This window comes from Lemur catta, chromosome 6 (assembly GCF_020740605.2).
Source record: "Lemur catta isolate mLemCat1 chromosome 6, mLemCat1.pri, whole genome shotgun sequence".
NCBI classification, from domain to species: domain Eukaryota; kingdom Metazoa; phylum Chordata; class Mammalia; order Primates; family Lemuridae; genus Lemur; species Lemur catta.
In genome coordinates, this window is record NC_059133.1 from 97,766,047 (window position 1) to 97,788,864 (window position 22,818).

The following is a 22,818-nucleotide window of genomic DNA, read 5'->3' on the forward strand; positions in this document are numbered from 1 at the left end:
CCGTAAGAGCTTCCCCAGAAGTATTCCCGTGGCCTCCAGTCCTGTGACGACAGCACTGTCATCCCTAGCTACAAGGAGGCAGGGACGGGCACACTGTGGCTCCGGCAGAGTTCAGGTTATGTTTGGGAGGAAGGGCAGCGCAGTGGATGCTGGGTAGGCTCCCGCATGCTGGCTGCAGTGCCTGGGGCCCAGGACTACTTCTGAAGGTGCCCTGAGGAAATCGGCCAAGGCCTGGCCTTCCAAAGCACCTTGGCTGGTCCTCATCTGAGCTGCTGGGTGGGGTAATAGTCTTGCTAGCTTACGTTTGCATAGTCATTATTTTCTAAGGCATTTAAAAATAGGCATCATTTGTTCATAAGTTGTTAGAGCCTCATAAAGCCCCGGATGGAGAGAAACATTTCTTATCTATGTCATTGCTATCCATTAGAGCACAACGGGAGAGACCATTCTTCCATTTTGAGGCACCATTCTGCGTGCCATAGCAGTGCCCAGTCACTGGCAGTGATACCTGCCCTGTGAATTTCTCCTTTTAGTGATGATGTATCCGAAGTCACAGTAAACGGAGGGGCTGGGCCTACAGGCCATCTCCTAACTCTGAGTTGAGTTCTCCCGAAGCACTGTACCAGAGATCCTCCCACCCCCAGCCAGCCCCCTGCCTGTCCTCCAAGCATCGCTGCATGTCCTGGAGCAGCTGCTGCTGTGGATATAGCCCAGGTGTGCTCTGCGTGGTCCAAGCAGGTCAACCTCACCAAATGAAACGGCAGGTGAGTCCAGAGGGAGCCGAGAAATCAAGCCCGGTGTGGCCACGTGGGGAGCACCCCTCCCAGGGTCAGGACTGCTCACCGCACATTGACATGGCAGAATGGCAGCACCTCTGCCTGCCTGCCTCTGGCCCTGTCCCTTTGGCTGGCTGTCCTTTGGGCTCTGTGGCCATTGCTCCCCTTTCTCACTTGTTTGGGTTTCCTACAGGTCTCACAAGCTATTCCAGGCCAGGTGCAGAAGAGCAGGTGTAGTGCCACACAGTGCATGCAAATCTGTATAAGACGGGGCCAGCCACTCTGGTCCGATTCCTGTCTTGTTCCTTAGTGGCTTTGTCTAAACCCTGGAACCAAAACTAACAAACAGTGCCTTCATTTGTTCAATCCCAAACTGAATGAAAATGTTACCATTTTGTGTTTTGATGGGAGCCAAGTGAATAAGAAACAAAAAAGACTTTGCAAGTCCATTTGGATAGGACATTATTAACCCGGGGCAAAATTTCCAACAGGTGTTCACATTGAACATCTGTAATCACCTTGGGTCTCAAGTAATGACCTTGGAGTCAGAACACGGGGCACTTCCTCCGTGTTCCCCTTGGTGGCAGCAGCTTCCGAGCTCCTGGGGACGCCTCCTCTCGGCTGCCGGAGGCAGGTGCAGTGAGTGTGTCGGTAATCAGGACACCCTGCAGAGCGGGGGTTGCCGTAGCAACGGGATGCTGCCTTGAGGGTGGAATTTTAAAATATCTCAGTTATAATAGTTTTTTTTTAACATCATTCTGTCACTTCCCCAGTGCTTAGTCGTGCTGCTGAGTTAGGCCATGCAGGGACGCCTGTTTCTCTGCCTGGGGCTCTTGGCAGCTTCTTCCTTGGAGGTTGGAGTGGGAAGATTGTCTCAGGGTGTGAACTGCTGGGCAGCTGACATCTTCAGCTTTTGCTTCCAGGGTCCTCCAGCCTGTGGTTCCAAAATCTTGTGTCATTTTCTCTTCTTGTGGGGCGAGAGAGAACAGGGGTCCAGCTGGAAACTCTTTCCCTGCCTCTCCCACTCTTACTGGAGCCTTCTGCTTTCATATCCCCAGGAGAGCAGCCTTAGCATTCCTGAGAGTGGAGGGTGTGTTCCTTCTTCCCTCCTTGTCTGCTTCTTCCTTTGGTCTTCCTGACTTCCTCTTTTGGCTTCATTCATTCACTCAGCGAATGACTGTTGTGTGTTTTGGAGGAGTTCTTCCCTGGTTTGGCCCTGCACTTGCCCTGTCAGCTACCAAACGTTTTTATAAAGTTACAGCAGTTGGGGCAGTGTTCTACTGGCAGAGGGAGAGACAGAGTCCAATGGACAAAGCAGAGCACCCAGGAACAGACCCACGCACATATGAAAATGTAGCTTAAGAAAATAAATATTTCTTGCTCATTTCATAGCCTGATGTGGGTCAGGTGGCTATTCTTGACCTCTCCCCTTCAAGTGGTGACTTAGGCAGGGATCCAGGAGCCTTCATCTGGTGATGCTGTCTTCCACACATGGCTTCCACAGTCTCTGTGGGAGAGAGGGAGTCGGTGGCCGTGGGGGGGGGGGCTTATGGGCAAACCAGGCAGTGGTGTACATCATTGTGTCCACATTCATTGGCTAGGCACGTTGTTCCAGTGCAGCGACCAAGGCAATGGGACATGTGGCCTTCCTCTGTGCCCAGGAAGAGGAAATGGGATTGGGCAGTGTCTAGTCTGTCTCTGTTACCATATTACTGTTTATTAGGGTAAAGAAATTCTGTTTTGCTAAGTTTTTGCTTAAATTCATGAATAGATATTGAATGTTGTTTTTCTGTATTTATTGAGTTGATCATTAAGTGTTTTTCTCCTTTAAGCTGTTAATATGATAAACTCCATTAGTAGATTTTGTTTTCATCTTTAACTCTTCCTTGCATTCATGGGATAAAACTGAACTGGTCATGTTGCATGTTGCTGGCTGCTACTAGCTGGTGTTTTGTCTAGGAGCTCTTTGTGTTCCCAGGTGAGACTGGTCTATGTCTTAGTCCATTCAGGCTGTTATAACAGAATACCGTAGAGTGGTGTCTTACGAAGACAGAAATTTATTTTTCTGAGCCACTGGCAGATTTGGTGTCTGGTGAGGGTCATCTTCCAGGTTCCTGGTCTCCCTGAACCGGAGGCCCCCTCTCCACCTTCGACCTGGGTCCTTGCACTCTGGGCCCGGGGATGAGAGTGGCAGCTCTGACAATCTCTGAATTGCCTCAGGGTCATTCTTCCATTGTGTCCTAAAATAATTCCAGGCTTCTGGGGAGAATGGCTGATCCCTACTCATCTCCTTATCTAGGGAGCTTGGCCACACCCTCAGTGTTGTCCCCCAAACAGCTTTCTAATTCTTCTCAATATGGATAGTCTGATAATTTTCCAGATCTTTAAGGTCTTGCCCTGTTTGCCTAACAGTTCCATCTTGAAGTCATTTCTCTCTTCTTGAATTTTACCATAAGCAGTCAAGAGGCCACTCTTTTAACACTTTTATTTAGAGATTTCCTCAGCCAAATACCCAATTTCATTGCTCACAAATTCTACCTTCCATAAAACACTAGAACACAAACATAATTCAGCTGAGTTCTGAATTGGGTTCATAGACGGCCATCTTCTTTGCCATGTCCTCACATGGTGGAAGGGACAAAGGCTCTCTCTGGAGTCTTTTTTATAAGGGCACAAATCATATTTATGAGGGCCCCTCCCTTTGATCTAATAGCACTTCTCAAAGGCCCTACCTCCAAATACCAGTACACTGGGGATTAGGTTTCAACATATAAATTTTAGGGGGACATAAATATAAATATAATAGCAGCCTATATTTTTAAAACATTTTTCTTTATCATCCTGCATCATTAAAAGGAGAAAAAAAACTAATAAAAAAAACCATTTTTCTTTACTGTTTTTGATATTGATTATACTACCCTCATAAAATAAATGTCAACCCAGTCCATCTTTTTCTATTTTCTGGAACAGCTAAAGCTGGGATTCTCAGTTCCTTGACTATTGGTGGAACACACAAAACCATCTGGACCCAGTAAATTTTAGGGGAGGATACTTTTAATTACTGATTTTATTTCTTTAATAATTAAATGTATATTCAGATTTTTCTACTTTGACAGTTTAGAAAAGTCACAGTTTTCTTGGGAATTTTCCATTTTGTGTAAGTTTTTGAATATATTTGTATAACATTGTTTATACTATTTTATTATTAAAAACTGTATTGTTTCTGTAGTGAGGTCTCCTTTTGCATTCTGAATGCTTGTTGATGCATTTTCTCTTTTATTTTTAATAAATCATGCCAGATAGTTCTGTATTTAAATGTTAGGTTTTGGCCCCTGCAGTGGCTCACGCCTGTGATCCTAGCACTCTCGGAGACCAAGGTGGGAGTACCGCTTGAGCTCAATAGTTTAAGACCATCCTGAGCAAGAGTGAGACCCTGTCTCTACCAAAAATAGAAAAAATTAGCCAGGCATGGTGGCTCGTGCCTGTAGTCCCAGCTACTCGGGAGGCTGATGCAGGAGGATCACTTGAGCCCAGGAATTTGAGATTGTATTCCAGCTGGGTGACAAAGTAAGCCTCTGTCTCAAAAAAAAAAAAAAAAAGTTTAGAGTCTATTATTTCTGTTCTTTAATATTTTTTTTCTTTGGGTTTTCATTACATTATCTCTGTTCTCTTTAAGGCTATAAATTTTCCTCTTCTGCTTTGGCTGTATCCATCCATTTTGAGAGGTAACATTTTCACCATTTAGTTCTAAATATTTTCTAATTTTCAGATACATTATTTGGAAGTATGTTTTTAAATTTCCAAATATACAGGGAGTGGTTGATTATCTTTTTGTTAATGTGTTATAATCTAGTTGCTGTGAGGTCAGGGGATACCGTCTGTACATACATGGTCAGGTTTTGTAAATGTTGCACATATATTTATAAACAATGCATAGTTTCTAGATTTTGGGGTGCAGAGTTCTAAATTTAGAACAAGTTTGTTAATGATGTGGTTTACGTGTATATATCTGTACCAATGTTTTTATCTGTTTGATCTATCGATTACTGAGAGATGTTTCTATCTCCCATTATAATTAGGTTATTTGCCAATGTCTCATAAATATTATCCATTTTTGTGTTATATATTTTGAGGCTACTTTATTGAGTACATACAAATTCAGAATTACCATGTCTTTTTGGAACTTGGTCCTTTTATAGCAGCACTTTGTGCTGTACATTTTCTATATATTAATTCATTTAACTCTATGAAGTAGGCACCATTATTGTCTCCAGATTAGCAAGGGGAGAATCAAGGAAAGTGAGACTGAGTAAACTTGCCCACTCAGCTTCTAGGTGGTGGAGTCAGGATTTGCACCAGGTAGCCTGATTCTAGAGTGTGTGCCCTTCACTATTGTGCTGTAATGTCTCTTTTATCATTATATGGTGGAATTCTTTGTCCCTAAGAATATTCTTGGGCATACGGTTTACTTTTTCCAATATTAATATAGCTATACCCACTTTCTTTTAGTTAGTATTTGCCTGATTTATTTATATAAATGTATTAAATTATATTTATATATTTTTTCTTCAGCCTTTAAATTTTTTTGTCTTAGAGATTTTTTTGTGTAAAAGCATATAGCTGGACGTTTAAAGAAATCCAGTCTGATTAGTCTGTCATTTACTAGGACGTTTATCATGATCGCTGACTCTTCAGTTTTATTTCTACTGTTCGTTGCATTCTGACTTCTGTTATTTCTGAGAAGTCTGCTGTCAAGTTAATTGTTCATTGTAAGTAATTTGTTTTTCAGTTTGTGGTTTCTCTTAAGATCTTTTTCTTGTTTAGGTGTTCTGTAGTTTCACTTCAAAACATCTAGGAGCATGTTCATTTTTATTCATCCTGTTTAGGATTCATTGTGATTCCTAAATCTGTGGATCGGAGTTCTTTCCCCAAGTTTGGAAAATGCTCAGCTCAAATTTCTTTATTGTCTTTCTCTCATTATTTTTATTTTCTCCTTCTGGGGCTTCTATTAGAAATATTTTGGCTCTTCCCAATCTATCTTTCATGTCTTTTGTCTCTCTTTTATATATTTTCAATCACTAGCTCTCTGTACTGCATTCTAGAGAATGTCTTCAGATATATTATTAAATTTACTAACTCACTTCAGTTGTGTCTAACTTACTGTTTAACCCATCCATTAAATTTTTTCAGTGACTATACAGTAGTCCCCTCTTATTTGCAGTTTCAATTTACATAGTTTCAGTTACTCACAGTAAAGTATCATCCAAAAATATTAAGATATTTTGAGAGAGAGAGAGAGACCACATTCATTTAATTTTCATCACAGTATATTGTCATAATTGTTCTATTTTATTATTGTTGTTAATCTCTTATGGTGCCTGATTTATAAATGAAATTGTATCATAGGTATGTATGTATAGGAAAAAACATAGTATGTGTATACATATATGTATATAGGGCTTGGTACTATCTGCAGTTTCAGTCATCTACTGGGGGTCGTGGAATGTATCCCCTATGGATAAGGGGAGACTACTATATATTTGAAATCTGAAGGATTTTTTTTGTTTTTTTGGGGGGAGGCATCTCAGGTGGGACTGAAGTTCTTTTTTTGATCTTTTTCTTTCTTGTGTTAGGTGATTTTTCATAGTGTAAAATTTTAAAATTCCTTTAATGATTTTTTTTTTTTTTTTGAGACAGAGTCTCACTTTGTTGCCTGGGCTAGAGTGCCGTGGCATCAGCCTAGCTCACAGCAACCTCAAACTCCTGGGCTCAAGCAATCCTGCTGCCTCAGCCTCCCGAGTAGCTGGGACTACAGGCATGCACCACCATGCCCGGCTAATTTTTTCTATATATATTTTTAGATGTCCATATAATTTCTTTCTATTTTTAGTAGAGACGGGGTCTCGCTCTTGCTCAGGTTGGTTTAATGATTTTTTAAAACTACATTTGGAGTTATTTTCTTAGTGGTTGCTTCAGGGCTTATACACACTAGCTTATCAGAATCTACTTCAGATTTATACCAACTTAATTACAGTGAGATATAGAAACTTCTTTCTATATAGCTCTATTTCCTTTTTCACTTTTTTGTGATATCTTATATATAATATATGCATAACATTAAAACTATCTATCTATGTCTATATCTTTTTTACACCATTTCTGGTTCTTTTCATTTATTTTTGCGAATTGAGTTACCATCTGGTGTCATTTCCTTGCCTTAATACAGCTTTGCTCTCACCTGCCTTCTTCATGCTGTTATTGTCAAATATAATACATTTCTATATGTTAAAAGCCCAACAATACAATTATAACATTGTTATATGCAATTGATTTTTAAATAAACTAAGAGAAGAAAGGAGAAGAAATATGCAATTACACTGTCTTTTAAGATACCTATGTAATTATCTTTACTGGAACTCTTTGCTTTTTTGTGTGAATTTGGAGTACTATCTTGTGCCACTTGCTTTCAGCCTGAAGAACTTCTTTCAGTATAATATTTCTTATAAGGCGAATCTGCTAACAATGAGTTCTCTCAGGTTTTGTTTATCTAGAAATGTATTTCACCTTCATTTTTGAAAGACAGTTTTGGTGGATATAAGATTCTTGTTTACTTTTTTCTTTCAGCACTTTGAATATATCTCCCACTGAATTCCGGCCTCTACTCTTTCTGAAAAATTAACTGTTAATCTTATTGGGGTCCCCTTGTATATGATGCCATTTTTCTCTGGCTGCTTTAAAGATTTTTTTCTTTGTCTTTAGCTTTCAACATTTTGACTATGATGTTTCTGGGCATGATCTTTGTGTTTATTCTACTTGGAGTTTGTTGAGCTTCTTGGATGTGTACATTAACATTTTCATTTAATTTGGGAATTTTTCAGACATTATTTCTTTGAATTTTTTTCTGTTCCTTTATTTCTCTTCTCTACTCCAGATACTCCCATTGTGCATATGGTGATGCAGTTAATGGTGTCCCATATTTCTTTGAAGCTCTGTTCATGTTTTCCTACGTTCTTTATTCTCTCTGTTCTTCAGAGTGCTTAGTCTCTATCAGTGTTTCTTTGAGTTTGCTGATGGTTTTGCTAGCTCAAATCAATTGTTGAGTCTCTCTAATGAATTTTTCATTTTGGGTATTATACTTTTCAACTCTAGGATTTCCATTTGGTTCTTCTTTTTATTATCATAATTTCTATTTCTTTATTGACATTCTTTATCTGATGAGACATTGTCATACTTTCCTTTAATTCTTTAAGCACGGTTTCCTTTACTTCTTTGAACATATTTATAATAGCTGCTTTGAAGTCTGTCTTCAAAGTCCAGATGTCTACTAAGTCTAACATCTGGGCCCTGCAAAGGCAGTTACTGTTGCCTTTGTATTGTTTCCTTGTATATGGGTCACACTTTCCCATTTCTTTGTATGTCTCATAATTTTTTGTTGAAAGTTGCACATTTAAGATAACAACTCTAGAAAGTGATAATGATCCCTAGCCTTTACCCCCATTCCCCTAGAATTTTTGTTATTGGTGTTTACTTTCTTAGTGACTTGGCCAAAAGAGCTCCGTGAAGTGTATTTCCCCTGCAGTATGAAGCCTCTGATGTCACGCCTCAGAAGATGATGCCTGGACATGCACACAGTCTCCCTCCTGCCTGGGATGACTGTGGTGTTAGCTGGGTTCTCTTTGACTGTCTCCTACCCTGATCTACCTGTTGAGCTTCTGGCTGGCCTGCCTTTACTTGTCTTACATCCAGCTGTTAGTCTCCACTAATTGCTAGCTGATTACTCTGTTACTTTTGACAATGCCTTAGAGGCATAAATTGATCATATCTGATCCAATAAAGTTGGTGGGTCCCTTTGTAGGGAAGGTTCTTGAGACCAGTCTTTGAGGCTTGCTCTGACCCCAAGAGGGCTCTTTTTAGCTGTCTCTTTCCCAGGTTCTCTCTGTTAAACTTCTGGCTTGTCTCTCTTTCACTTGTTGCCATCATGGAGCTACCAGCCTCCTCTAAACTACTCACTACCAAGATCTCCAGCAGTACCCTTAGGCTTTTAATTTCCGCATACTGTGTTCCAAATAAAGCCACTCTCCTAAGGTTGAGCTACAGGGCTCTATTTCTACACCTGCTTCTACTCATGGGCAGAAACTGTGCTATTGCTCTGGAGCTGTATACAGTGGCCCACTTCTCTTAGAGCAATATGCCTTATCGGTGAGTGGAAAGGGAATGGGAGGAGGGGATGGTAGCATTTGGTTTTTACAGCTTGCTTCTCCCTGCATGGAACCTCTGCCCTATAAGTGAGCTGGGACAAGGTGATTTGGCCTAATACTTTTGGCCTGCCGTATCTGGGTTAGAGCTTCCACTCTACAGGTGGGGGCTGGGTAGAGATAGGGAGCCTCAGACCTTTCAGCTGTGCTTGCTTGGAACAGAGTTTCTGTAACACAAAGCTCAGGGGTGGGGAATGAGAAGTGTTGGCAGCCATCCCCTCATGGGGAGAAACTGTTGTCCTAGACTGGGAGCTAGTGGGAAGAGGGAGCCCTTTCTTCTTGTCCACATAAGAGTAGAGCTTCTGTCACATTGAGCTGGGGGTGTGGAGGGAGCAGGTTGTAGTTCAAATGGCACAGACTGTTGCTGTTCTCACTGAGATTTCACTGATTTTCTTGAATAAATGTTTTCCTATTTGCTATACGCCCTAGAACAATTTTCAGAAACTTCAAATGGTTGTTTTTATAGTTTTCACCAGTTATGGTGATTTCCCTGGGCCAGAAATTCACAGAGATCCATATCCTGCCATTCTGGAAGTACCTCACCCTGCCTTATTATTTTCTTTTTCTATACTATTCTTTTTTTTTTTTTTTGAGGCAGAGTCTCACTTTGTTGCCTGGGCTAGAGTGAGTGCCGTGGCGTCAGCCTAGCTCACAGCAACCTCAAACTCCTGGGCTTAAGTGATCCTACTGCCTCAGCCTCCCGAGTAGCTGGGACTACAGGCATGCGCCACCATGCCCAGCTAATTTTTTTCTATATATATTTTTAGTTGGCCAGATAATTTCTTTCTATTTTTTTTAATAGAGACGGGGTCTTGCTCAGGCTGGTCTCAAACTCCTGACCTCAAGCGATCCACCCGCCTCGGCCTCCCAGAGGGCTAGGATTACAGGCGTGAGCCATTGCACCCGGCCTATACTATTCTTTTTCATATAATTTTATTCTTTTATGTTCTTAAGCATGGTAAACATATTGGTATTACAACCTTTATCATCCGAAGTTCTTAGAGGTCTAATCTTGTGTGTCTCATCTGCTGATTTTCAGTCATGCTGGGTTATTTCCTTGTGTGGTTTGTAATTTGGGATTGTGAGCTCACTTTTTCTGGTGTTTGATCTATGGGAATCCTATAAGATCTGGATTGAAGGTGTATCCTTCCAGAACTGATTTATATTTGCTTTTACTAGGTGACTCATGGTTATTACCAGGCTGTGACCAATAATTATGTTACTTTCTCAGCATGGCATTATTCAAATCCCAAATATATTTATGGTATAGGCCCATGGTTATGAATTCCCAGGAAAGATTTTTGTTTCACTTTAAGCCTAGGCCAGTGCTCATTCATTTCCATGTGGTCTCCCTGTTTTGGTAGTAGAATTGTTTTTCTAGTCTACCCTTTCATTGAGGGCATAGTTTTATCCAGGAATCTCAGCTCAGTTTTCTTGCCTAGTTGGGTCTAATGCCATGTCTCCTGTCTCTTTTGGCTATTATCCAAGTTCTCATCAGTATTGTCTAGATGATCTTGCCACAATGATGGAAATGTATATCTATATTGTCTAATATGGTGGCCATCAGTAACATGAGGTATTGAGTCCTTGAGATGTGGCTAGTGAGACTTAGGAATTGAATGTTAAATTTTAATTAATTTAGGCCGGGCATGGTGGCACACGCCTATAATCCTAGCACTCTGAGAGGCCGAGGCAGGCGGATTGTTTGAGCTCAGGAGTTCGAGACCAGCCTGAGCAAGAGCGAGACCCCGTCTCTACTAAAAATAGAAAGAAATTATATGGACAGCTAAAAAATACATACAGAAAAATTAGCCGGGCATGGTGGCGCATGCCTGTAGTCCCAGCTACTCGGGAGGCTGAGACAGTTGGATTGCTTGAGCCCAGGAGTTTGAGGTTGCTGTGAGCTACGCTGATGCCATGGCACTCTAGCCCGGACAAGAGAGTGAGACTCTGTCTCAAAAAAAAAAAAAGAAAAAAAAATCAATTAATTTAAATTGACACTAATTTATATAAATTTAAATTAGGCATCCGCATGTGGCAGTCCCCACTGTATTAGACAGTGTGGGTTACTGAGACGGACTACATATCCAAAGGCACTTACAGGATCACTTATTTCACTCACCATTCTGGGTTTTAGTTCCCTCTTCACTTATGGCCCCAAGAACTTCCCTTACTCTTTTGGGAGATTAGCTGTGCATTTAAAAGGATGTTATATTTTATTTAGTGTTTTTTGGTAAGCAGGGGCGTTTTTATATTATTTAGTTCATAGTATTGCCAGAACTAGAACATAGTCTCTGTGCCTCCATTTTCCATTCCCTCCAACCCATCATTTCCACTACAAAGCAATTTTTCCAACATGCAAATCTGTTTGTGTTATATTTTTGCTTTCGAGAGTTCCCTATTCCCTCAGAATGCAGCCCAAGGTCAGCCTGGCAGATGAGGTCCACTGTAACCTAGCCCCTGCCTCTTTCCTCAGCCTTATTTTGCGTTGCATATTCTCCTTGTACTTCATATTCAAGCAGTGCCAAATATTTCTAATTCCTTGATGGGGCCTTGCTACTTCCTGCTGTAGATCCTTCATTCATCTGGTTCTTGGAATGCTCTCCTGAGCTAGCTCCACCTCCTCTCTGCTAACCACCATCTGCTTATCCCTCAAACCAGCTCTCATGTCCCATCCCCTGTGAAGGCTTTGTGGACCTTCTCCTATGCCCTGTTGTAGAAGTTGGTCATAATGTTCATAATACTTCATTGAGCTTTATCGCTTATATGTCTATCTCCCTCCCAGGAAAGAACTTACTTTTAAAAAATCTCTGGAACCCTAGTCCCTAGGTCAGGGACTGACACATGAGACACTGATGCTGGGACTTCCCCTTTATCCCAGAGGGTGGTGGCGTCACCATGAGGCATCCCTGGGGCAGCTGCAGCCACACAGCCTGGCTCCAGTTATCAAGGAGCTGTGACTGGGCGTGGGTGTAGTGTCTGTCTTCAGAGAGCTCGCAAGGTAGTTTTGAGGCTTCCAGCTTCTAATTGCTAAGCCTTGCAGACTCATCCTGCTTCAGTCATGAGAGTCAGTGTTTGGTGATTGTGCAGTTGAGAACCAGAGGATCCTGCTTGTGTCTCTTCCTGTCTTATGTTCATGCAGGGCGCATCTGTGGGCTCCCACACCCCTCTGACAGTTCCTTTTCTGTATTCTCACTCTGAAGGTAAAAGAGGGCGGTGAGAGTGAACAGAGCATGGATCAGTGAAGAAAAATTCTGTGGGCTGGGCACGGTGGCTCACGCCTGTGGTCCTAGCACTCTGGGAGGCCAAGGCAAGAGGAAGGATCGCTCGAGGTCAGGAGTCCAAGACCAGCCTGAGCAAGAGCAACACCCCGTCTCTACTAAAAATAGAAAGAAATTAGCTGGACAACTAAAAAAATATATATAGAAAAAATTAGCCGGGCATGGTGGCACATGCCTATAGTCCCAGCTACTTGGGAGGTTGAGGCAGAAGGATCGCTTGAGCCCAGGAGTTTGAGGTTGCTGTGAGCTAGGCTGATGCCATGGCACTCTAGCCTGGGCAACAGAGCGAGACTCTTGTCTCCAAAAAAAAAAAAAAGGGGGGGTCTGTGATCTGTACTAGGAAAGGGTGGGCCTGCCCCTCTGAGCCTCCCTTTCTGGCCGAGCTGACTGGGGCATTTCTCCTCCCTCCTAGCCCATCACTACTGCCTCAGGAAGGCAGAGGGCACTGGCCTTCCAGTTCCAGGAGGACAAGCATGTTAAGTGGCCGCAGGAGCCTCATCCAGTGCCCAGCACTCAACAGGTGCTCACGGAAATATTTTTTGGATTGAAACCTGTTTGGTTTGTCCCTGTCTCCCTGTGGCTCTGCCGTCCTGGGCTGTGAGAGGAGAATTGGTAAGTTGATGACAGCACCCAGCTGGACACAGAGTCTGGATCTGGCCCTACCTGCCCTTACCTGGCCCTGTGCTGTGGAGTGTGCTGCTCCACCTCTCGGGCTCTCGTTTCCAGGTGTTGTGTGCAAGGCGTCCAGCACAGACCCTAGGTGCTACGAGTGCTCAGCCGCTGTTTCCTTCATTTTCTAGATGAGATGTGGGATGTTTGTACCCACTTTCTAGATGAGAAAGTCTTTTTGTCTTCCTTCTTCTCATCCTTGTCACATCTGTGTCATGTCTTTGACAAGCCCTTCCCAGGCTGAAGCAAAGTGTGTGTGTGTGTGCGTGTGTGTGTGTATGTGTGCACGGGCGGGCACAGAAGACTGAAACAACCGATGTAAAGAGGAGATCCCACCCACACTTACTCTGTTCTGCACCCTAACTTCTCCTCCTGGTCCTCTGTGGAATGTGATTCAGAGTCTCAGGCCTGAAGAAACTGGACTAAAGAATGCCTTACAGAAAGTTCATCTAAGTCAGAAATGCAAAGAATAACTTCAAAGGACTGTTAAAATTCAAGTAACGGGGGAGGAAATCTGTGTTCACGAAGGCACCTGTGAGAGGAGGCACGGCCTGGCAGGTGAATGACAGCGGCATGTGTGGGTGGCCACGGCGGGCGTTGGGTTGGGGACAGGCTCTGCAGCATCCCGGGACTGCAGTTCTCTGCCTTCTTCAGCTGCTTCTGCTCCATCAGCTGCTTCATAACTTGAGCAGGAGGCTTGGGTTTCCATGTGAGCTGCTGGCTGGAGTGTCCCCTGGCGGGGCTGGGAGCCTGGCTGTAATCACCCCGATTAGCAGTTGGCAGCTCCCCAGTCCAGTTTTTTACCTGGACTGACTCAGCCCTGACAGCTGCCGGACCTGCTGTGTTGCTCACACATGAGTGGAAGCTGCATCCACTAAGCGGTTTATTCTCCTCCTTGCCCCCTGTGGGGGGCCCTTGGCACCAGCTGGCACAGCTGACTCTCTCGCACCATGAGGCCTGGGAAGACCAGCTCCAAGAACCAGTGCTCCTAGCCATGGCAGCTTTGCTCCCGGGCACTCAGCAAAGTGCAAAGCTGTGGGGAAGAACTCTGAACATGGCCTCAGGAAGGAATCCAGCCCTGAAAACAGTCACTGGTGGCCCATGCTGTGAGTGAATGTTCCTGGGAGGTTAGGACATGAGCAAAGTGGAATTATGATAACACCAGCTGCCTTTAACTGAGTATCTAACCTGAGCCAGGCTCCGGACTAAGCCCTTTACACACATGATCTCTCTTAACACAATGTTAAGGTAGGTGTCAGTCCCTTTACACAGATCAATAGTCCGAGGCTCAGAGAGGTGAAATACCCAGGCTGAGGTCACAAAGCTGTGAAGTGGCAGGGCTGGGACTGCCAGCCCCAGAGCTCCTGCTCTCACTGCTGCACCTGCTCTGCCTTGCATGACGATTGGACACAACTTTCCAAAGGTGGTGTGTGCTGGGGGAGGAGGAAATGGTGCACGTGTGAGTCCTAAGTGCCACACCTACCATGAATTGGCTATGCAGACTGACCTCCAAGAGGCTGGAGAGGGCAGGTTTGGCTGCAACTGACCCTCATTCAAGAGGCACATTTAGGGGCAAGGCCTGGGCAACTAACCACCGTGGGTCCACTACAGCTCCCTCCCTCACGCTGTGTGGTGGTCTCTGGGCAGATGAGGCCAGCAGTAGCAGAAGCTTTAACGGTAATGAAATCGGGGCAGCAGACTCACAGCCTGAAGGATGTGGAGAAGGAGGAAGGGGCGGGCAAGGTTCCACCTTGCTTGGTGGGGCTGGGAACGGCCTGTGTTGTATGTGAGCCTCAGATTTCTTTTGAGCCCCGACTGCTTTAGTCATTTCCTTCTACCCTTAAGCCCCTAAATACTTCACTTCTACCTTCTGCCTTCCTGAGTTGCTGCACAGAAAGCCAGTCCCAGTCATGGGTGAGCTCCTGAACTTGTCAATGCAGGGCTGCTGCCGCCATCCATGGGACAGTGCTTCTGTCTACTGTGGCAGGCTGTAACTGTCTCCATCATCCCCTTTGAGCCTTGGATTTTAGCAAGGTGCCCATACCTCTAAATGTCCCTTTATTTTCCTCTCTGCTAGATACATCTTTCTATTATTGGCAGTTTTTCAATTCCTGCTTTGAAAACCTTTGAGAATACCCGAAGCTCCACTTGCCTGGGGCCACTTGTGCGGTCCCGGTACCCAAGGAGTTCTTTTCAGGGAGCTTCTCCGTCCACTAGAAACTGGAGCCTCCCTGAGAGTGGCTCATGAACCCTTGTAGGGCTATGTCTGGGCTGCTGTTCTGGTCCTTCGTTTCAGTATGGCCTGACTCTGTTAGATTTTAAGTGCCTTAGGGCCCTGGACGAGTGCGGGGGTAGGAAGCTGCCCTGCTGCCTGCGACAGAAACTGTGCCCACCAGGGGCAGCAGCCCTGTCGCCTGAGGCCGGTGGTTGGAGGCATGGTCTACACCGAGGCCGTGGCCTTCGGTCACTAATGCTGCAGCGGGGCAGCCGGTGGGACTACGGAGCGAGTGCTTAGGCACCCCGGGCGCCGCGGGGGATCCTCCCGGCGTCCCTCCTCCTTCTGGAGGCTGCCTGCCCCTCCCTGCTCATTCTCGGGGCCCACGGGGCGCCCCACCCCGACTCTGACGCCGGAGCACCGAGTCCGCCTTTCCTTCCTGCTGATCCAGCGAGCCAGGCTTTCCCCTTTTCTGGGCTCGCCCCCTCCTCTCCCCCTCGAATCCAGTCCTGGTTTCCCCGCCGCCAGCCTCCCTTTCCTGCCGGCTGGGCTCGCCCCCACGCGCCCGCCCGCCGGCGCCGCCCGCTCCGCGCCTCCGCCGCCCCCCGCGCCCGGCCGCCGGGGCTCGGCTCGCCCAGTCCAGTGGCTCCAGTCCGGATCTCGCTGCCGCCCGACCCGGGTACGAGTCCCCCCGCTGGGGAGGCGGCGGCGGCGGCCGGCCCCGGCTCCCCTCGGCGCCGCGCCAGCCCGGGGTTGGCGGGGAGCAGCAGCTGGGCAGCCCCCGGGGCCCTCGGAGGACAATGCGCCCAGCGCTCCGCAACCCTCGCTGCGTCTCGTCGTCCGGCTCCTTCCCTCCGCGCCCCGCCGCCGCCCGGCTGCAGCCCCTCTTCCTCCGGGGGGGCTCCTCCCGCGGCCGGAGAGGCTCGGGCGACAGCAGCACCAGCACCAGCACCAGCCGGGCGGGAGGCGGCGGCAGGCGCGGCGGGGGCGGCGGCGGCTCGGCGAGCAGCAGCACGGGCGCGGAGCGAGAGGACGACGACGAGAGCATCAGCATCAGCAAGCCGCTGGTGCCGGCCGCCGCCGCCGCCGCCGCGCTCCCGGGGCCCCCGGGTCAGGGGAGCGCCCCAGCCGCCGACCCCGCGCCCGCCGCCTTCTCCTCCTCGGCCGCCACCTCCTCCTCCTCCTCCACGCCCACCTCCTCCTGCAGCATGACCGCCGGGGATTTCGGCGGGGGCGCTGCGGCCGGGGCCGTCGGGGGGCCGGGGGGCCGCTCGGCCGGGGGCGCGAGCGGCCCTGGCGCGGGCAGCGGCGCCTCCTGCTGCTCGTGCTGCTGCTGCTGCCGCCGCCCGGCCCGGCCGGGCCGCAGGGGTCGGCGCCGTTGCTGCGCCCCCAGCCCGGGGTGCCGCTGGGGCTACCAGGCGCTGTCCGTGGTGCTGCTGCTGGCGCAGGGCGGCCTGCTGGACCTGTACCTCATCGCCGTCACCGACCTGTACTGGTGCTCCTGGATCGCCACCGACCTGGTGGTGGTGGTGGGCTGGGCCATCTTCTTCGCCAAGAACAGCCGGGGCCGTCGGGGCGGCTCCCACAGCCACCACCAGCACCACCACCACGCCGCGCCGCCCCTGCACCTGCCCGCGGCCTCGGCGGGCCCCGCCGGAGCCAAGGCGCGCGGCGGCCGCGGGGGCGCGGGCGGCGCGGGGGGCAGCCTGGCGGCGGCCGGGACAGCCGGCGAGTTCGCCTTCGCCTACCTGGCCTGGCTCATCTACTCCATCGCCTTCACGCCCAAGGTGGTGCTTATCCTGGGCACGTCCATCCTGGACCTCATCGAGCTGCGCGCGCCCTTCGGCACCACCGGCTTCCGCCTCACCATGGCGCTGTCGGTGCCCCTGCTCTACAGCCTGGTGCGGGCCATCAGCGAGGCGGGCGCCCCGCCGGGCTCTGCCGGCCCCCTGCTGCTGCAGCCCCAGCGGCACCGCGCCGCCGGCTGCTTCCTGGGCACGTGTCTGGACCTGCTCGACAGCTTCACCCTGGTGGAGCTGACGCTGGAAGGCCGCGTGCCGCTGCCCGCGCACCTGCGCTACCTGCTCATCGCCGTCTACTTCCTCACGCTCGCGTCGCCGGTGCTCTGGCTCTACGAGCTCAACGCCTCGTCCTGGGGCCAGGCCTCGGGGCCCGGCAGCTGCAGCCGCCTCCTGCGCCTGCTGGGCGGCTGCCTGGTGGACGTGCCCTTGCTGGCCCTGCGCTGCCTCCTGGTGGTGAGCTACCAGCAGCCCCTCTCCGTCTTCATGCTCAAGAACCTCTTCTTCCTCGGCTGCCGCGGCCTGGAGGCCCTGGAGGGCTGCTGGGACCGGGGCGCCCGGGCCTCCCCTAGTCGGGCCAGAGCGGGCTACGGCGCCCCGGCCTCTGCCCCGCCGCCACCTCCGCCTCCACCTCAGGGAGGCTCCCAGCTGGGCCACTGCATCTCGGAGAACGAGGGGGGTGCCCACGGCTACGTCAACACTCTGGCGGTGGCCTCCCAGAATTGAGGGGGCGAAGAGCAGGGGGGGCCTTGCTTTGGGGTTGGGAGTCCCCAGCGTCCTTGTCCTTCGACCTCTCTCACCCAGATTTGATCAGGCTCTGTTTAGAAGAGGTCACTGTCAATAGGGCTGAGGGCCCATGTGTCCTTCTGCGCTCCTCGGGTGATGGCAGCTTGGAGGGAGATCAGAATTCATGGTGAGGGAGGTCGGTCCACTCACCCTGCTCTCCCTTCTCCATACCCTGCCCCAGCCCCAGCCTCCAAAGGGCTGGAACCTCTGCTTCTTGCTTTTTCCCCCTCCACCCTAATTCCCACCCATTGGGGGGAAGAATGGAGGAAAGAGGGTGCTTGGGCAGGGGTGCTGGGCCTTGGGCCTGCTGCCTTGCCGGGAAGTGCTGGCCTCATTCAGGCTGTGGTTAGAGGCCATTGTCCCATGCCTTGAAATTGACCCAGAATCCACTCTTCCGCCGATGTGTCTATTGGATTTATCCAGGGTGGTAGATGCGAAGTGTATGTCTCTGTGAGTGTGCAGTGTTGTTTTCTTGTGTCTACCCTGTGGCCCCTCGCAATGGGTAGGAGAGCTGAGGAGGCCATCCCCCCCCTACTTACCACCACCCCCCTCTTTTCTGCCTGAAGTTGTGACCATGAATTCCCAGGAAAAGCGGGGCCCATGGGAGAAGCTCACCCAGGAGCTTTCTCCATCCTGCCCCTCTCTCTCAGCTGGGGGGAGGAGGGCCCATTCTCTAAGGACCAAACTGCACCCTTTCTTGGGTGAGTGAGCATTTCTACCTCCATGCTTTCAACTTTTGTTGCATCATGCACTGATGCCGCTTGCAAAAAATAAAGACAAAATACTCAGCAGTTGCATTCAACATGGCACTGGAGCCAGCTGGGTTTGGTACCAGTGTTCTTACAGGGTCTCTGGAGTATTAGCCATTGGCTTGCCTGCCTTCTGTTCTTCCTCTGCACCCAGAACGCTTGTCCTTCCCATGGTTTGGTGCTGGTTCGGCCAGATCTTGGCTCAGAGCAACAGGTTTGATGGCGTTCCCAGATGGACGTGAAGTTGGGCTTCCCATAGGCCCAGGGGAGTAGGAAGCCCAATTTCCAATGTCCTTCCTCTAGGAAGCCTGGTGTAGGTCAGAAAGGGTGGTGGTGACCTTCCTCCTCTGCTCTGGCTAAGGTTCTCACTAGTGAGCCAGTCAGCCAGTGGGACCTTCCCCAGCGATCCCTCCCCCAGTGTTCGCCCTGTAGAGGGTGCTGACAGGAGACACCCAGGGGTTGCATCCTTACTGTCTTGATGTGGGACATCACTCTTGGCATCTCTGAGGCAGGATAAGTATTTTTAGGGAGCTAAGGGTGCAGGGGGACTGCAGGGAGCAAGGCCAGGAAACACTCACTCTCCTTCAGCCTTAGTAGGAGTGGGTGGAGGTGAAACGCTAAGAGTTTTTTTGCCCCCTTCTCCCTTCATATGCTTGGGAGGTTTCATGTGGTGCAATAAACCCTGGACAAGGGACTGGAAGGTGTGGATTCTAGCTAGTTCCAACTCTGTCACTCACTAGCTTTTTTTTTTTTTTTTTTTTTTGAAACACAGTCTTTCATTCCATCGCCCCATGGCCCCAGGTCGTGTGCAGTGGTGGCATCACAGCTCACTGCAACCTCCAACTCCTGGGCAAGCCATCCTCCTGCCTCAGCTTCTTGAGTAGCTGGGAATACAGGCAAATGACACCACACCCGACTAATCTTTCTATTTTTAGTAGAGCCGGGGTCTCGCGCTTGCTCAGGCTGGTCTCAAACTCCTGAGCTCAAGCAATCCTCCTGCCTCAGCCTCCCAGAGTGCTAGGATTACAGGCATGAGCCACCGCACCCAGCCACTTACTAGCCTTGAATGACTTATCATTTTTACTTTCTGGGCCTCAGTTTTCTCACATTTAAAAATTAGAAGTGGGATGAATGACTGAGTTGCCTTCCAGCTCTAGCATTCTTTGGATTTATGGCTCTTGAAAGCTCTAGTCAAAATGCTCCCTGTGCAGGTGGCTAGGAGAGGAGCCAGCCAGAATGCACTTGCAGAACATTCCCTGCTTCTGCAGGGCCGTGTGGAGCCTCGGCCGGGAAAGCAGGAGCGAGGGCTGTGGGCACTTGGCTGGGGCAGGGTGCAGGGCCTGCCCCAGCTCTACTCTCTGGCCTTCCCTAGAACCCCGGCCAGAGGGGGGAACCACAAGTGCCAAGTCACTGACCACTGGCTCAGTTCCCAGGCCAAGGGCCCCTCCCTCAAGGGGCCTTCCATCTGGTGGGGGCTCATGGGCAGGGGATGCCCACGCAGATGTAGAGGGGCTGAAAGCTTGACCAGAGATCCCCCGAGGTCCCTCTTGTTCTCCAAGCGGAATGAGGGGAAAATGTTTACACTCAAGGCACTCAACCTGCTTGCCCACAGCTGACTGGATTCCACAACTAACCGGGTTTTTCCGCCTCCTCTCCCCTCCCCTTGGCTGTCGTCATGGCTCTGGGGCCCAGGCCCCGGATGGGTGTCAATAGCTGCTCCCTCTGTTCCCATGTCCTCTCTCCAGCTTTGCTGTTTCTCTGCTACCTAATTTCAGTGACTGTGAAGGGACACTGTGTCTGAGCCATGCCCACCCCTGGCTGGCCCCTGACCCACCCTGTGTCTACTGTTTAGACAGCCATCTATCTCCCTGCTGGGTCTCCCTGACTGTGAAATCTCTGAGTGCTGTTGGGTTTTCGGTGGGAGGCTGTGATAAGTTCCAATGAGCTGCCACTTCCCTGGGCACATCAAGAGACTGATGGCAACTGGGCCAATTGTAGCAGAGGCCAGGCCTGCTCAGGCCCTGTCTGATGGCCCCCAGCTCACCCCTGGGCATCTTCCTTTACACATTTGGTGCAAGCACTTTGTGCTCAGGGGTCGGTCTCTTCCTTCTGGTGTGTTTTTCTTGAGTCCTTGTACTCACTCCCCTTGCCCCGCTCATAACAAGAGACGACCCCTAAAGCTTCCTATGCCTTACTTTCTAGGGCATCTATAGCACAGGGGGCAAGGCTGGAATGTTCGCCATGCATCTGATAACCAAGATGGTGCCCTGTATCCTGAGGCCAGAGCGACTGCGGGCACGGTTCACAAAGAGCCTGGGTGCAGAACCTCAGTCTGCCAGCTCCTTGCCTTTCGGCTCGCCAGGGCCTCCTCGCTCTGAGCACACCCTCTCTGCAGACCATCCTGTTCTAACAAGCCCTGGCTGAGTCCGTGGGTTCTGTGGAAGAGAGCTAGCTGTCGGTCAGAGCCTGGAAGGAGGGAAGTGGCACCTCACTAGCATTTATCACAGTTTTTTTTTTCCTTCTCTTTTTAAAAATAAAACCAGACTCTCTTCTGAAAATAAAAAACTTGAGACTTGTGACAAGCTTCCTGTGTGGTTTGTTTTAAGATCTTTTCTGTCCTGGTTTCTTTACTAAATTCTTAAATGTCACTGTGACATTTGTCACCATTTTACAGGTTTGTGTTAACACTGTGGGCACACCTCGCCCTTTTGCTCCAAGGCAGTGGGTGCGCTGTCCGGGGAGTGAGGCTGTGGCCTAGGGCTGATGGGAGTCCAGCCGGGTTTTCTGTCAGCACAGCCAGCTCAGATGGACTCAGCCTGACAGTGACTTTCCCAGTCACCCTGAGCCTCCTCTCGCATTTCTTTCTCTCCTTCTCTCTCTCCAGGGTCTCTCTCTGGTGCCCAGGTTAGAGTGTAGTGGTGTAATCATAGCTCACTGCAGCCTCAAACTCCTGGGTTTAAGAGATCCTCCTGCCTCAGCCTCCTGAGTAGCTGGGACAACAGGTGCGTGTCACCACACCCAGCCTCCCACTTCTTTCTAAGAATAGCTTACAAAAAGGGAAAGCCTTGAGAAACCAATTTCTAAACACTCTGCCCTCCCCTATTGCTCCTGCCCCAGCCAGAGCACGAGTTCTTACGTATGAGAGTAACGAGTCCATGGATTTTGTCTTAACATGAAGGGTACTGTTAAGTCTAAGGCGGAACATTGGGTCTGCACCAGAATCACAGTATAGTATTTTTTTAGCACAGAGGCAGCTGGTACTACTGAAACCACTTTGTGTTGTCACCATACAGTTTGATGCTCTTGGCTACTCCAAAGGCCACACGGGGGTTTGGCCCAGGGGAACAAGGGAGGTGGGTCACAGCCGAAGGGCCGGGAGCCGGGGCCTGCTCTGCCTCCTACTAGCCGTCACCCAGCCTCCCAGGACTTTGCCATCCTTTGTGGGACAGGAGCAGCCTTACCTACCTCACTGGGCTGCGGTAAGAATTAGATGAGGCAACATATGCAAAATGGTCCTTTTCCCCAAGACATTTACAACTGTACAGTGGACAAAATTTACACACAAAATCATTACAGAACAACAGAAGACCGTGTCTGCATTTCTCTCTAAATCTGACGTACAATAAGATGATTAATCTGACCGAGCATGTTGTAAGCACTCACAAATGTCTTCCAGGCAGGCGCGCCGGCGCTCGCGGACTCTGGTTCGCTGGACAGATCAGAAGGCGCTTTGTAAGGGGCGGAGCGGGGGCTTAGGGGCGACGTGATCCTGCTCGGCGACACCGCCCAGCACAGGGCTGCGTCGGGCCGGAGGAAGAGCACGAACACAGCACACAGGTGCGGCAGACGGTCAGGCGTCCACGTGCACAGGCCCGCGCCCTCCTCCCCGGCACCCCCAGGGCATCTTGTCTCCACGTCCCTGAGGCCCAGGAAGATGAGGCAGGTCGCCAACGCCGCGCCGTAGTCAGGAAGGGAACTCGGTCGGACCCTGGCCTGGCTGCCTCCAGAGTCCGCTGGGCAACAGCCTCAGGCTTCTGCACGGCACAGCCGCACCTCCAGGGAAGCTCCGACAGCGCCGGGTACCGGCCAGGGCTGCGCTCAGTTCCCGAGCGTCCCAGCGAAGAGGCGAGCGGAGCCGGCCAGTGGGACGCCCGCGTCAGGGTGCAGGTGAATGTCAGGGCCGGCGGGCTGCACCCCCACCGCAACCTCTCCCCTCATGGCGCTGTGTATCCCCGTCCTCTACCATGCAAGGCACTGTGCCATCAGAGGTATTGATCATCATGTTAAT

The 22,818-nt window shown here is 49.7% G+C and overlaps 1 protein-coding gene and 1 long non-coding RNA gene across 3 annotated transcripts; both read left to right on the forward strand.

Annotated features, from left to right (window-relative positions):
• Nucleotides 1–539: 539 nt before the first annotated feature.
• On the forward strand, nt 540–21,097 carry LOC123640186. 2 transcript variants are annotated; one of them, XR_006735898.1, is made up of 4 exons: nt 540–764; nt 12,725–12,924; nt 13,380–14,087; nt 20,733–21,097. It is a non-coding gene; the product is annotated as an uncharacterized LOC123640186 (long non-coding RNA). The 2 variants fall into 2 exon arrangements; XR_006735897.1 differs by lacking the exon at nt 13,380–14,087.
• Nucleotides 15,997–19,423, forward strand: TMEM121B (transmembrane protein 121B). Its single transcript, XM_045554641.1, has one exon. It carries the CDS (start codon nt 15,997–15,999, stop codon nt 17,719–17,721), a length of 1,725 nt encoding a protein of 574 aa, XP_045410597.1. The 3' UTR covers nt 17,722–19,423.
• Nucleotides 21,098–22,818: the final 1,721 nt, after the last annotated feature.

Bases quoted from the DNA above. Each gene is read 5' to 3' on its own strand.
- TMEM121B (XM_045554641.1), top strand. From the start codon at position 15,997: ATGCGCCCAGCGCTCCGCAACCCTCGCTGCGTCTCGTCGTCCGGCTCC.